The sequence below is a fragment of the Pipra filicauda genome, unplaced genomic scaffold, assembly GCF_003945595.2.
Source record: "Pipra filicauda isolate LSUMZ 115617 unplaced genomic scaffold, ASM394559v2 scaffold53_size3534045_pilon, whole genome shotgun sequence".
NCBI lineage: Eukaryota > Metazoa > Chordata > Aves > Passeriformes > Pipridae > Pipra > Pipra filicauda.
The window spans coordinates 2,507,522-2,520,020 of record NW_024104687.1 but is presented as its reverse complement, the minus strand read 5'-3'; the positions used below and the strand labels follow the sequence as shown (position 1 = coordinate 2,520,020).

At 45.1% G+C, this 12,499-nt stretch overlaps 1 protein-coding gene across 1 annotated transcript in view; it reads right to left on the bottom strand.

Moving 5' to 3' along the window:
- The window catches only part of LOC113990749 (deleted in malignant brain tumors 1 protein), a 41,838-nt gene that overhangs the window by 18,578 nt on the left and 10,761 nt on the right, over positions 1 to 12,499 (bottom strand). The window contains exons 3-21 of the mRNA XM_039387197.1: positions 12,200 to 12,244; positions 11,625 to 11,666; positions 11,461 to 11,505; positions 10,914 to 11,225; positions 10,604 to 10,648; positions 10,172 to 10,213; positions 9,596 to 9,637; positions 9,429 to 9,473; positions 8,854 to 8,895; positions 8,281 to 8,325; positions 7,707 to 7,748; positions 7,543 to 7,584; positions 6,914 to 7,064; positions 6,497 to 6,705; positions 5,234 to 5,406; positions 4,444 to 4,832; positions 3,309 to 3,580; positions 2,515 to 2,688; positions 1,515 to 1,529 (exon numbers count right to left, since the gene is read on the bottom strand). Of these exons, the coding sequence (XP_039243131.1) occupies positions 1,515 to 1,529; positions 2,515 to 2,688; positions 3,309 to 3,580; positions 4,444 to 4,832; positions 5,234 to 5,406; positions 6,497 to 6,705; positions 6,914 to 7,064; positions 7,543 to 7,584; positions 7,707 to 7,748; positions 8,281 to 8,325; positions 8,854 to 8,895; positions 9,429 to 9,473; positions 9,596 to 9,637; positions 10,172 to 10,213; positions 10,604 to 10,648; positions 10,914 to 11,225; positions 11,461 to 11,505; positions 11,625 to 11,666; positions 12,200 to 12,244 (2,172 nt within the window). The remainder of the gene's footprint in view (positions 1 to 1,514; positions 1,530 to 2,514; positions 2,689 to 3,308; positions 3,581 to 4,443; positions 4,833 to 5,233; positions 5,407 to 6,496; positions 6,706 to 6,913; positions 7,065 to 7,542; positions 7,585 to 7,706; positions 7,749 to 8,280; positions 8,326 to 8,853; positions 8,896 to 9,428; positions 9,474 to 9,595; positions 9,638 to 10,171; positions 10,214 to 10,603; positions 10,649 to 10,913; positions 11,226 to 11,460; positions 11,506 to 11,624; positions 11,667 to 12,199; positions 12,245 to 12,499) is intronic.

Here is a 12,499-nt window from a genome sequence, read left to right as displayed (position 1 = left end):
TGAACATTGAGAAGGGTAAATATGTTTCTTCTTTATCCAAACAACCGCATTTGCCCATGAATGAGGATATGTACACAACACCTGGTATTCACTATTCATATTCTTCTGGTTTTGACACCTTGACAAGAAGCAGAAAAAATCCAGTGTATTTGACTGGCCAATCAAACTCTGCAATCAGTGAAGCAACAGTAAGTGATGGATCGCAATCCTTCTCCAAACTCCTGCAATGACTGAAAAGGGTGAGGAGGAAGGGGAACACAAAAGGAATTCCTAGGTGGTTCAAGTCTAAAAAAACATCTTAAGCTGCCCAGGTAAAAGAACAAAATTGGTTAATTCTTCACTACACTCTTCACTAATGAATTCTTAATTTCAAAAATCTAGATATTTCTAGACATCTTGATTATCAGACAATCTCTGCACGTAGAAATAGATAAATAGTATGTTTCAATTAATCTTAATTAATTAATACAAATACTCTACAGCTCATGTTTTCATCCTTCCCATTGGTTAGATTAGTCTCTTGCAGTAAGAGACTTTTGTTCTTAAGGTCTTCTGGCAGCTTGAGGTATTTCCCAGCACATCACTCTGTGAAAGAAGCTTTGAAAACACTTTCTCTTCTGCTGACTGAAAGTGAGGACACTTTGCAGACATACTGGTTTTGGTGAGATCAAAATGAAAACCACTGAAAGAACAAACAAGATTAATCCTCTTTTGCATGTGTCTACAAGAAACTATCTGCACTGAAAAAAGGGTAGCCACAGACTTCTGAAAAAAGGAAAGGTATTTATGATGCAGTTAGGCAGTTTAGTCTAATTTATTGGGTTACTTGATGGCCTCTTGGCTCTGTTGCCTGTGTCATGTGAAGTATGTCAGTGCAAACTGATCTGCATTTGGTCGGTGGTGAGGATGTAAGTGGATCAGAACTGTCCACCACTGGATTTATTGGTAGATTTCCCTAATGGGGGAGGACAGGAGGTGGGAAGGAAGGTCTGTGGCAGAGACATCATTCACCAGGCACATGTACTTCGAGCATGACCCTTTCCTCGTCATCAAATGCAGCCCTTGCTGTGCTGAGCAGATCACTGGACTCCCCTGAGTCTGGACAGTCTCTGGTCCACACAACAGGACTAGATGAAAGGCAGGTCACCCTCCTGGGTTGTTCTGCCCTTCTAGGGTGCCTGTAGGCAAAGAGGAGGCGAGGACCCTCAATCTTTGTTGCTCATGTGTGGAAAACAAAACTCACACTTTCTGTGTGCAGTGCCAGTCCCTACGTGTATGATCCCATCTCCACAACATGGAGCGGTGATGAGAGGCCTGCCTGGAATCATGAGGAGAAGGCAGCTTGAAGGAAGAAATGGTACAGGCTGTAATGATGATTCCTGTCAGAGCTGCCCACATCCTCCTTGTCAGGTCAGAATGTCACCCTGGAGTACAGCACACCTTCCTTACACGTCACTACTTTGACTCTGGCTCACCTCACACTTAGTACATTACGCTGTTCCAAATGAACTTACCTCTTTCATAGCTGGCTGGAAAACAGGAAAGTCTGAAGAAGGGCATTTCTCAATCAACACCAATGACCTTTACACCTGTATGAAGTAGCTTCTTCTGAAGAAATTCTTCCTTTTTTTATTGTTTTTATTTTGTTTTCGCGTGGGAATAAGAGACAGGACACACTTCCTTATGGTAATTTACGTACATTCTCTCCCTCCCCCACTTCACAGGTGTAGAAATGTGTGAGAGCAAGAGCAGCAATTGTTGCTTAGAAAAGTCACTTTGTCAGAAGCCACATTTTCCAGTCTGATAATGTGTTAGCTGTGAGTTCATGCACAGAAGTGCTTTGTTTGCAAGTACACAAAAAAGAGTACTACTCAAAAAAAACCCCACTTTCTTTCATGCTTTTATTGCACATTTATCTAACAGATTTGATCATATTCATCCTCCACACAAAATCTTATAAATGGCCTACATCTACTCAGAGAAACACGTACTTGGGAAGATCCATACCCCCCCAAAGTAAGGATCACTGTACAGGAATACTTCCTTATGTGCATTTTTGCTTATGGCTCATTATTGAGATTTTTTTTACTGTAAAGTAACATTTTTGTTAGACTACACGGAGTATCTCATGGTGTTACACAGATGTTTTATCTGCATATCAGCAGTGGCCAAAGTTCTTTCTCAAGTCACCTAAATCAGGCAGATACTCAACCAAGAGTTCAGCTGAGATGCCCTGGAATGTCCAGCATTGAAGGTGCTTATTTGAATGCTAGGGTGGAAGAATCAATGTTTCTTTACACCTTAGGTATGTTTGGACTAGGTTTTAAAATCAGACTGCTTTAAAAGTTCAGTTCATGGTAACATCAGGTGTAATCTTGATACAAGACGTTCTTCTGACGAGAAGATAGTGAAATAGTAAAGTAAGAGTTGCCCTTCACAGTGATTGCAAAACCAAACAATGAAGCAGATGGCTGGTGAAAATATCCTTCCACCTGCAAGCCTGGGTTGCCTCTCACATTATCTGGTAGGGGATGGGTTTCTGCAGCTCACGCTTCAAAAGAAATCCTCCCATGGTGAGAAGAGCAGCAGCTCCCAGCACCACGGCGGTGACAGCCAGGGGGACGTGGGAGCTGCCAGCAGGCTCTGAGCTCAGAGACTCCCCTCTTGCCTGCATGTCAGAGTCGAGCTCTGTGCATGAAAGAGAAAGAGAAAGGCTTACATTTGTTTTCCTGACCTGGTTAATCTCAGAGGTAATTAGGCAAAGAGAACTTGAATTACAATGCTGTAATCTGGGTTAGATCAGAAACCAAATTGTTCTACTGCAAATGATTCTGTGGCCCCACAAAAAGGTTATGGCAAGAAATTAAAGAGTATCTGAGAGTCTGTAATTATTACACTCAAAGACCACAAGATGCCATTTTCTGACAGTGGGAACAATGGATACAAGGCATTGGGAAGCAACATGTCAAAGGGGACTTAGAGATTGATTATTAATGAATGAGAGACATGCCAATCAGGCACAGCCATCTTAGGAATATTAATATAAATCCAGCAGGGAGATGAGTTATAGCTCATCCCTCTTTCTGCAGAACTGAATCAATTGCCATTGTGCAGAACAAAGAATGGATCTAAACCATGACAGAAAGGAAACAGCTTGTAAAACTAATATAAATATTATATTAAAAAAATATAATAATCCCCATAAGAATCATAGCAGAATTGCAAATAAATGGGTTTCATGTCTGAACTGCAGTGCAAACACACAGTAACACACAGAGTCTTACGTTATTTAAGGTATTTAAACTTACCAGCGTTCCTGTTCTCAGCGTGAGCTTCCCGAAGCTGCACAGGTCCAACAACAACATTCACCCGTCCCTGGGAAGAACCCGAATTCCTCTTGAGCCTACTCACACAGCCCTGATAGCAGCGGGAGGAGTAGTCTCTCTGCCTGCACACCACCAGCTCGCACTGCAGGTAAACCGACGGGTATTGCTCAGCAAAGGAGAAAGCGTTAAACGAAAACCGAGCGACGCTGCCGCGCGGCGAGGAGTGCAAAGAGTAGGTAGGGTCCTTAACACACCTGGGGAGACATAAAACCAGCAGATTAGCCATTGACCAATAGCTCCTCTTGAATAGCAGCACTATTGCATTACCTTTGTGCAGTAAGTTTCAGAGTTAAATATAAAATCAGAAATCGGAAGGATTAAGAAAAGCGCGTGCTTTTAGCAAGAGGAGGGATTATTAAATGCACGCAGCACAGAAATTTCGTAGCTCAACAAAGTTTGTGTAAGCATGGAGAGCTGAAAAATGACTAGTGGTTCTACTGGTTTCTGTGTTTCAGCTGCGAACCTGTTTTGCATTTGCCTGTGTGCAAAGAGGCTCCTGAAGGTTGCTGAAGAAAGAGAAAGTGTCCTTTTCTACTCTGGAAGCACAAAACTAATTCTAATACACCTTTTTTTTTTTTAATAAACATGTTCTTTAGTGCCTCAATATACCTTGGTATAAAATTAAGCAAAATGTTCTGGGTTTCTAGAATAACAAGAAAAGGCTAAGGGACTTCTTTGCTTTTTGAGTAGAAAGTTTTCTATTCTAGCTAAGGTGCTGTAAAATTCTAATTGTGATATATGAAAGTGTAGAGCTATTGACATCCCTATGTTTCATACATTTATTTCAGAAGCAAAATCAGACCTCAATTTCTGCACTTGAGAAGAAATCTCAGTGCAGATCCTCGAGTGAAATCTCAATGCTTGACTGCAACTTCTGAATGGCATTTTTTTGTCATACTGTATTTTATTCAGGCTTTGCCAAAAGGTTTTTGTTAGAAGTGTATTTGTACTGAGAATTGCAGCCAATGTACACAGGCCCTAAATCACCTCTTTCACAAATTAAGCTCTTTCAGAAGTATCCATATACTTTCAAAGTAATTCCTTAGAAAGTTCTTACCCCCTTTTGATCAGTTCATAGGTCGCCGTTCTAAAATCACTGGGATCCGGTGATGCCACGCAGGTGTCCACAAACACTATCAGATTTTGGTCAGAGTTGTGAAGAGATGCTTGGAGGAACAAATTCTGATTCGGGTCAACGTAGTATGGGAAGTTCTGCACCGGCCACAGGAAAGATGAGGAATTGTAGAATGCCAGGTCCACGTTGTATCTGCCATACTGGGTTTCACTGACATCAGTGATGTCATTGGCTGTGTACACTACTTGCACCCAGGTGTTCTGGATCATTTTGCAGCTGACATGGAGGTGAAGGTCCTTCTGCCTTTTGATGGTGTAACCAGGAGCAGACGCTTTTATCACGTTGGAGTAGGTGATGGTTTCGCTGTCGGCCTATTTGACACATTAAATGAGTACGAAATTACCACGTGTGGTCGTGTTCACTGTGTGTACCATGTGTGTGCTATAAACTTCTGTATTTACCAGGTCTTAGTATTAGTCAGAAAGAACATGTCATGCTCAAAAATACCTAAGCATCTGCATGGGGTTGCTCACTTAACTCTCCCCTCTACTCTTGTTCTCTAAAACATCACTCTGAAATAGACACAGGGATTTCCTAAACCCTGGAAAGGATAAATAGGAATATTTAACAAACTTTAGCCTCCAGAAACATGTGATTATTTTCTGTGTTTTGAATACCTGTGGCCTACTACACCCTTTGCAATTCAAGACTATTTTCTAAATGTCTATTAAATTTCCATGCCCAGAGCTCTCCCAAATGTGTTGACACCAACCAGTCTCTGCGTGCCACAGCCATTGTATGGAATGTTGAATATAACCATCGTTGATGTGATTGTTGGTCTACAGTTGGAGTCAGGCAAGCTGATGCTCCTCACTGAGTAGCCCTGTGACTGGAGATAGCGTCTGTCCACAACTGCGTGCATGGAGGTTGGGTAGCACGCAAGGGCTAGGGAAGAAAATATGAACTATTAGTGGTTCCAGGCACTTGATAATGCTTGCATGTTGCAACTTCAACAAATACAGTCCCTGCTATCATCTAGAGATAAGCCAAACTGCTTACTTTTACACTTTAGACTTAGATATGAGGAAGCAATAGTCTCTGACATACTTCAGCTGACCTTCAGTTACTCCCCTGGCAAAAACACGTAGCTTACAATAGTTTTTTGCTGACACCTTGAGCCTGTATCACCACTCACACAAAAATGATAAGAAGTGGGAGCTTTTCCTGAATAAGAATCCGAAAAATATTGTGGAAGGCGTAGAGCTGAAGTTTCAGACTGGTTTACAGAAACACAGTTTGGCTGGGAGGGGATCCTGATACTGTCTCCACAATGCTTCACTGAGTCCATGACATGAAAAGCAATGGTTCCACGGAGAGTTTGGCCTTTGGTGGAGTGAGATACCTGATAACAAGGACCTACTGGCAACACACAGCCTCTTGAAAAGCAGTTAAAAAGACAACAGAGCCAAATGTTTGTGCTGGAGAGGTTGTGAGTGTGCTTGAGATATACCTTAGCATTGGGACTGCAGGACAGTGCTGGAAGAGGTCACCCAGAAAAGTAGCTTTGAGTATTTCATCCTTTGAATATTTCTAGAGACAGAGTTAGACAAGTTCATAATGGACCTGACCAGGTGTTGGCAAAAGCTCTGCTTTGAATAGTTGGACAAGGAAACCTCCAAAAGTCCTTTCTAACCAATATTTCTATGATTCTATGAAAATTTGCCCAGAAAGGTACAAAAATATATATGAATTTTGATGTGATACAAAGAAATATGAATTTAGAAAACATCATAGAAAACATCTAGAGGCAATTAAACTGATACCTGAAGATTTTTTTAAGAAGAAAAAATAATTATTGTCTGAAAGTGACCGGTCAATAATTAGTTGCAAAATTCAAGTTGGAATGTCAATTATGTGGGATTTCTTCAGCCAAAGTAACCCATATTTATATGGCAAATAAAATCAGCCTATAAAAGCTTGTGAGAAAAGAAAACATCACAAACAGAATGGAATTATAAATAGAATGGAAACTTACTGGTATTCTGGTCTGCTGGAAAGGACTTATACTGAGCCCGAAACCTTCCATTGGAATATTTGGAGTCACTGTAAAACTTGACAGTCATGAAGTTCGAGGATGACCTGTATGTGAGTTTAGAAGTAGAACAAATTCTTCCAAGTAGAGGTGAAGTATTGGGTGGCCCATCATAGATCTCAATATAGTCATACAGGCATCCACCCAGCAACCTGAAGAAGAAATTTGAACATATAATGAAATGCATTTGGTAAACTTTGGTTTTTCAATGCTGAACAAACAATAAAATAGGATACTGCATTCACATAATTCCCATGTATATTTATCATTCACTTAGAGGACGGGAAATGTGCCCAGGAACTGTGGATGCAGTTGAGATTTGGAATCTATTTATTGCCCAGTAGAAAGTGGTTTACTTACTGAACACTTTCGAATGTCAGCATAATGCGAAAATTATTTGCTACTTGTATTTCCCACAAACAATCTGCTCTCTCTGGATAATTCAAAGGATAAGGACTCTCAAATGTCCCGGAGGGAGTAAAAAGTAGGCTACCACAAAAAAAACTTGTGTCTGAAAAAAAAAAAAAAAAGAAAAGAAGATTTAGATATGATTCACTTACACTTAATTATAATAAAAAGAAGAATATTGTATGTAACAAAGCCAAAACAAAAGGAGGTTAAATCTCAAAGGAAACTGAATGGCTTCTCTTCTTAGTTAGACTACAGGTGTGATGAACTCTTCAAAGAACTCTGACTGAACCTTGCAGTCAGGCTTCAGCCATATCTGTGACAGGGAAAGTCATGTCATGGTCCAAATACCATGAAATCAGAGAAGGAAAACTTAGGAAGACCCTCTAGCACACAGGCACCTTCTCTTGCTGGGGCCTTGGTAATGCTCTACAGGTTCCACCACACCCACCATCGGCTTCATTAGTCTGTGCTTGTCCCAGACTCTGCTCTCCCACACAGAAGACCAAAGGCCAACCTCTGCAGCACTTCCAGGTTCCGAAAAGAAGTGGCCAGAAAAACAAGCACAAATTCAGACCCACCTGGAGTAGTGGGGCCTGTGGTGGTGGTCGTGGTTGTGGTATCTGTAGAAGAGGAAGAGAAAGAAGCAAGTGAGGCCCTGGTGGATGAAGGAGCTCCTGTGCCCTGGCCCCTGGAGTGGGGGGAAAAGCAGTGTCCAGAAAAACAGGGACAAGTTTGAACCCACCTGGAAGGGTGTCACAGATGATGCCCGTTGTGGTTGTGGTACCTGCAAGAAAGGATGAGAAAGAAGCAAGTGAGGCTCTGGTGGATGAAGGAGCATGGCCAGGTTTTCTGCAAGTGCTGGGGATGTTGGTGCCCCCATGTCACAGGGACAATGGGGACCCTGGGGGTCTGAGCAAAAGGTGTTGCCCCTAATCCCATAAAATCAGAGAAGAAACAAAAAAAAATCGCCATACAGTCAACATAAATTGAAATTGGCATCACAGACAGTGTCCCAGCCCACAGCGTGGGAATTCTGTATGCAAGCTTCTCACCCTGATGTTCACCAGGCTCAGGGAGACATCTTGGAATGGGGGAGGAACAGAAAACTTGGGAAGACCCTCTAGCACACAGGCAACCTTCTCTTGCTGGGGCCTTGGCAATGCTCTACATGTTCCAATACACCCACCATTGGCTTCATTAGGCCGTGCTTGTCCCAGACTCTGCTCTCCCACACAGAAGACCAAAGACAAACCTCTGCAGCACTTCCTGGTTCCGAAAAGAAGTGGCCAGAAAAACAAGCACAAATTCAGACCCACCTGGAGTAGTGGTGCTTGTGCTGTCAGTGGTGGTTGTGGTAGTCTCTGGAAGAGAAAGAAGCAAGTGAGGCCCCGGTGGATGAAGGAGCATGGCCAGGTTTTCTGCAAGTGCTGGGGATGTTGGTGCCCCCATGTCACAGGGACAATGGGGACCCTGGGGGTCTGAGCAAAAGGTGTTGCCCCTAATCCCATAAAATCAGAGAAGAAACAAAAGAAAATCTCCCACATGATCAACATAAACTGAAATCGTTTTCACAGACAGTGCCGTGGACCATGGAGTGGGAAATCTCTCCACACCCCTACGCACCCTGATGTTCACCAGGCTCAGGGAGGCACTTTGGAAAAGGCGGAGGAACAGAAAACTTGGGAAGACCCTCTAGCACACAGGCACCTTCTCTTGCTGGGGCCTTGGCAATGCTCTACAGGTTTCACCACACACACCATCAGCTTCATTAGGCCGTGCTTGTCCCAGACTCTGCTCTCCCACACAGAAGACCAAAGACAAACCTCTGCAGCACTTCCTAGTTCCAGAAATAGAAGTGGCCAGAAAAACAAGGATAAATTCAGACCCACCTGGAGTAGTGTTTTCTGTGGTTGTGAGTGGGGTTGTGGTATCTGCAAGAGAGGAAAAGAAAGAGGCAAGTGAGGCCCCGGTGGATGAAGGAGCAGGGCCAGGTTTCCTGCCAGTGCTGGGGATGTTGGTGCCCCCATGTCACAGGGACAATGGGGACCCTGGGGGTCTGAGCAAAAGGTGCTGGCCCAAATCCCATAAAATAAGAGAAAAAACAAAAGAAAATCTCCCACATGATCAACATAAACTGAAATCATCATCACAGACAGTGCCCTGGATCATGGAGTGGGAAATCGCTCCACACCCCTACGCACCCTGATGTTCACCTGGCTCAAGGAGGCACCTTGGAAAGGGGAAGAAAAGGAAAACTTGGGAAGACCCTCTAGCACACAGGCACCTTCTCTTGCTGGGGCCTTGGCAATGCTCTACAGGTTCCACCACACCCACCATCGGCTTCATTAGTCTGTGCTTGTCCCAGACTCTGCTCTCCCACACAGAAGACCAAAGACCAACCTCTGCAGCACTTCCAGGTTCCGAAAAGAAGTGGCCAGAAAAACAAGCACAAATTCAGACCCACCTGGAGTAGTGGGGCCTGTGGTGGTGGTCGTCGTGGTTGTGGTATCTGTAGAAGAGGAAGAGAAAGAAGCAAGTGAGGCCCTGGTGGATGAAGGAGCTCCTGTGCCCTGGCCCCTGGAGTGGGGGGAAAAGCAGTGTCCAGAAAAACAGGGACAAGTTTGAACCCACCTGGAAGGGTGTCACAGATGATGCCCGTTGTGGTTGTGGTACCTGCAAGAAAGGATGAGAAAGAAGCAAGTGAGGCTCTGGTGGATGAAGGAGCAGGGCCAGGTTTTCTGCAAGTGCTGGGGATGTTGGTGCCCCCATGTCACAGGGACAATGGGGACCCTGGGGGTCTGAGCAAAAGGTGCTGGCCTTAATCCCATAAAATCAGAGAAGAAACAAAAAAAAAATCTCCCATACAGTCAACATAAATTGAAATTGGCACCACAGACAGTGTCCCAGCCCACAGCGTGGGAATTCTGTATGCAAGCTTCTCACCCTGATGTTCACCAGGTTCAGGGAGACATCTTGGAATGGGGGAGGAACAGAAAACTTGGGAAGACCCTCTAGCACACAGGCAACCTTCTCTTGCTGGGGCCTTGGCAATGCTCTACAGGTTTCACCACACCCACCATCGGCTTCCTTAGTCTGTGCTTTTCCCAGACTCTGCTCTCCCACACAGAAGACCAAAGACCAACCTCTGCAGCACTTCAAGGTTTCAAAAAGAAGTGGCCAGAAAAACAAGCACAAATTCAGACCCACCTGGAGTAGTGGTGCCTATGGTGGTGGTCGTGGTTGTGGTATCTGTAGAAGAGGAAGAGAAAGAAGCAAGTGAGGCTCTGGTGGATGAAGGAGCATGGCCAGGTTTTCTGGCAGTGCTGGGGATGTTGGTGCCCCCGTGTCACAGGGACAATGGGGACCCTGGGGGTCTGAGCAAAAGGTGTTGGCCCAAATATCATAAAATCAGAGAAGAAAGAAAAGAAAATCTCCCACATAATCAAGATGTTCTGAAATCCATCCCCAGCAACAGAATCACTCATACGGCAAAGTCTCGTGTGTAGGATTTAAACTACATGAATAAGGATTTTTCCTCTAAATATTGCAAAATGCAAATGTTGCACCTCACATCTACTCAATAGGAACTAATTATCCTCTAAAGTGATGCCTCAAAGAAATAGAAGAAAACACACAAACCTGGAATGGTTGTTGAAGCAAAAGTGGTTCTCATGATTAGGGCATCTGTAAGGGAGGAAGACAAAGAAGCAAGTGAGGCCCTGGTGGATGAAGGAGCATGGCCAGGTTTTCTGCCAGTGCTGGGGATGTTGGTGCCCCCATGTCACATGGGCAATGGAGAGCTTAGGGGTCTGAACAAAAGGGTGGTCTTGGATGGTGGCAGGAATCAAAAACATATTCCTGAACACATCTCCAACACACACATAATTGTGGCCAACAAGAGCCGATTGCAGAAAGTGTCCAGGTAGCTGGGGAGGAAAAGCCAAGGTACCTGAACAAACAACACCAGCATCTTCACTGTGGCCACAGTTGTGGACGCCCCAGCCATTGTGGCTGCATTGGAAGAGGGAGGACTCCCACCCTGCACAGTTCACGTCATCCAGGTAGATCTGGCCACTGCCTGGTCCAAAGGCGTTGCTTGATGTTACAGCAACAGCAGAGCCACATCCCAACTGCCTGCACACAACCTGGGCATCGCTCAGGTCCCAGCTGTCATCACAGACGGTGCCCCGGCCCCCCGGGAAGAAAATTTCTACACGCCCCTCACAGCGGTTCCTGCCGTTCACCAGGCTCACGGAGGCACCTTGGAAAAGAGGGAGAAATGGAAAACCTGAGAAGACCCTCTAGCACACAGGCTCCTTCTCTTGTCAGGGCCTTGGCAATGCTCTACGAGTTATACCACACCCACCATCGTTTCATTAAGCCGTGCTCGTCCCAGACTCTGCTCTCCCACACAGAAGACCAAAGACAAACCTCTGCAGCACTTCCAGGTTCCAAAAAAGAAGTGGCCAGAAAAACAAGCACAAATTCAGACCCACCTGGAGGAATGCTGCCTACGGTCGTGGGTGGGGTTGTGGTAGTTGCTGGAGAGGAAGAGAAAGAAGCAAGTGAGGCCCTGGTGGATGAAGGAGCTCCTGTGCCCTGGCCCCTGGAGTGGGGGGAAAAGCAGTGGCCAGACAAACAGGGACAAATTTGAACCCACCTGGACGGCTGTCACATATGATGCCCGTTGTGGTTGTGGTATCTGCAGGAGAGGAAGAGAAAGAAGCAAGTGATGCTCTGGTGGATGAAGGAGCAGGGCCAGGTTTTCTGCAAGTGCTAGGGATGTTGTTGCCCCCATGTCTCAGGGACAGTGGGGATCCTGGGGGTCTGAGCAAAAGGTGTTGGCCCAAATATCATAAAATCAGAGAAGAAACAAAAGAAAATCTCCCACATGATCAACATAAACTGAAATCTTCATCACAGACAGTGCCGTGGACCATGGAGTGGGAAATCTCTCCACACCCCTACGCACCCTGATGTTCACCAGGCTCAAGGAGACACCTTGGAAAGGGGAAGAAATGGAAAACTTGGGAAGACCCTCTAGCACACAGGCACCTTCTCTTGCTGGGGCCTTGGCAGTGCTCTGCAGGTTTCACCACACCCACCATTGGCTTCATTAGTCTGTGCTTGTCCCAGGCTCTGCTCTCCCACACAGAAGACCAAATGCCAACCTCTGCAGCACTTCCAGGTTCCGAAAAGAAGTGGCCAGAAAAACAAGCACAAATTCAGACCCACCTGGAGTAGTGGTTTCTGCAGTTGTGGGTGAGGTTGTGGTAGTCTCTGGAAAAGAAAGAAGCAAGTGGGTCCCTGGTGGATGAAGGAGCATGGCCAGGTTTTCTGCAAGTGCTGGGGATGTTGGTGCCCCTGTGTCACAGGGACAATGGGGACCCTGGGGGTCTGAGCAAAAGGTGTTGGCCCAAATCCCATAAAATCAGAGAAGAGACAAAGGAAAATCTCCCACATGATCAACATATTCAGAAATCCTCATCCCAGACGTTGCCCTGGCCCATGGAGTGGGAAATCTGTATGAGACCC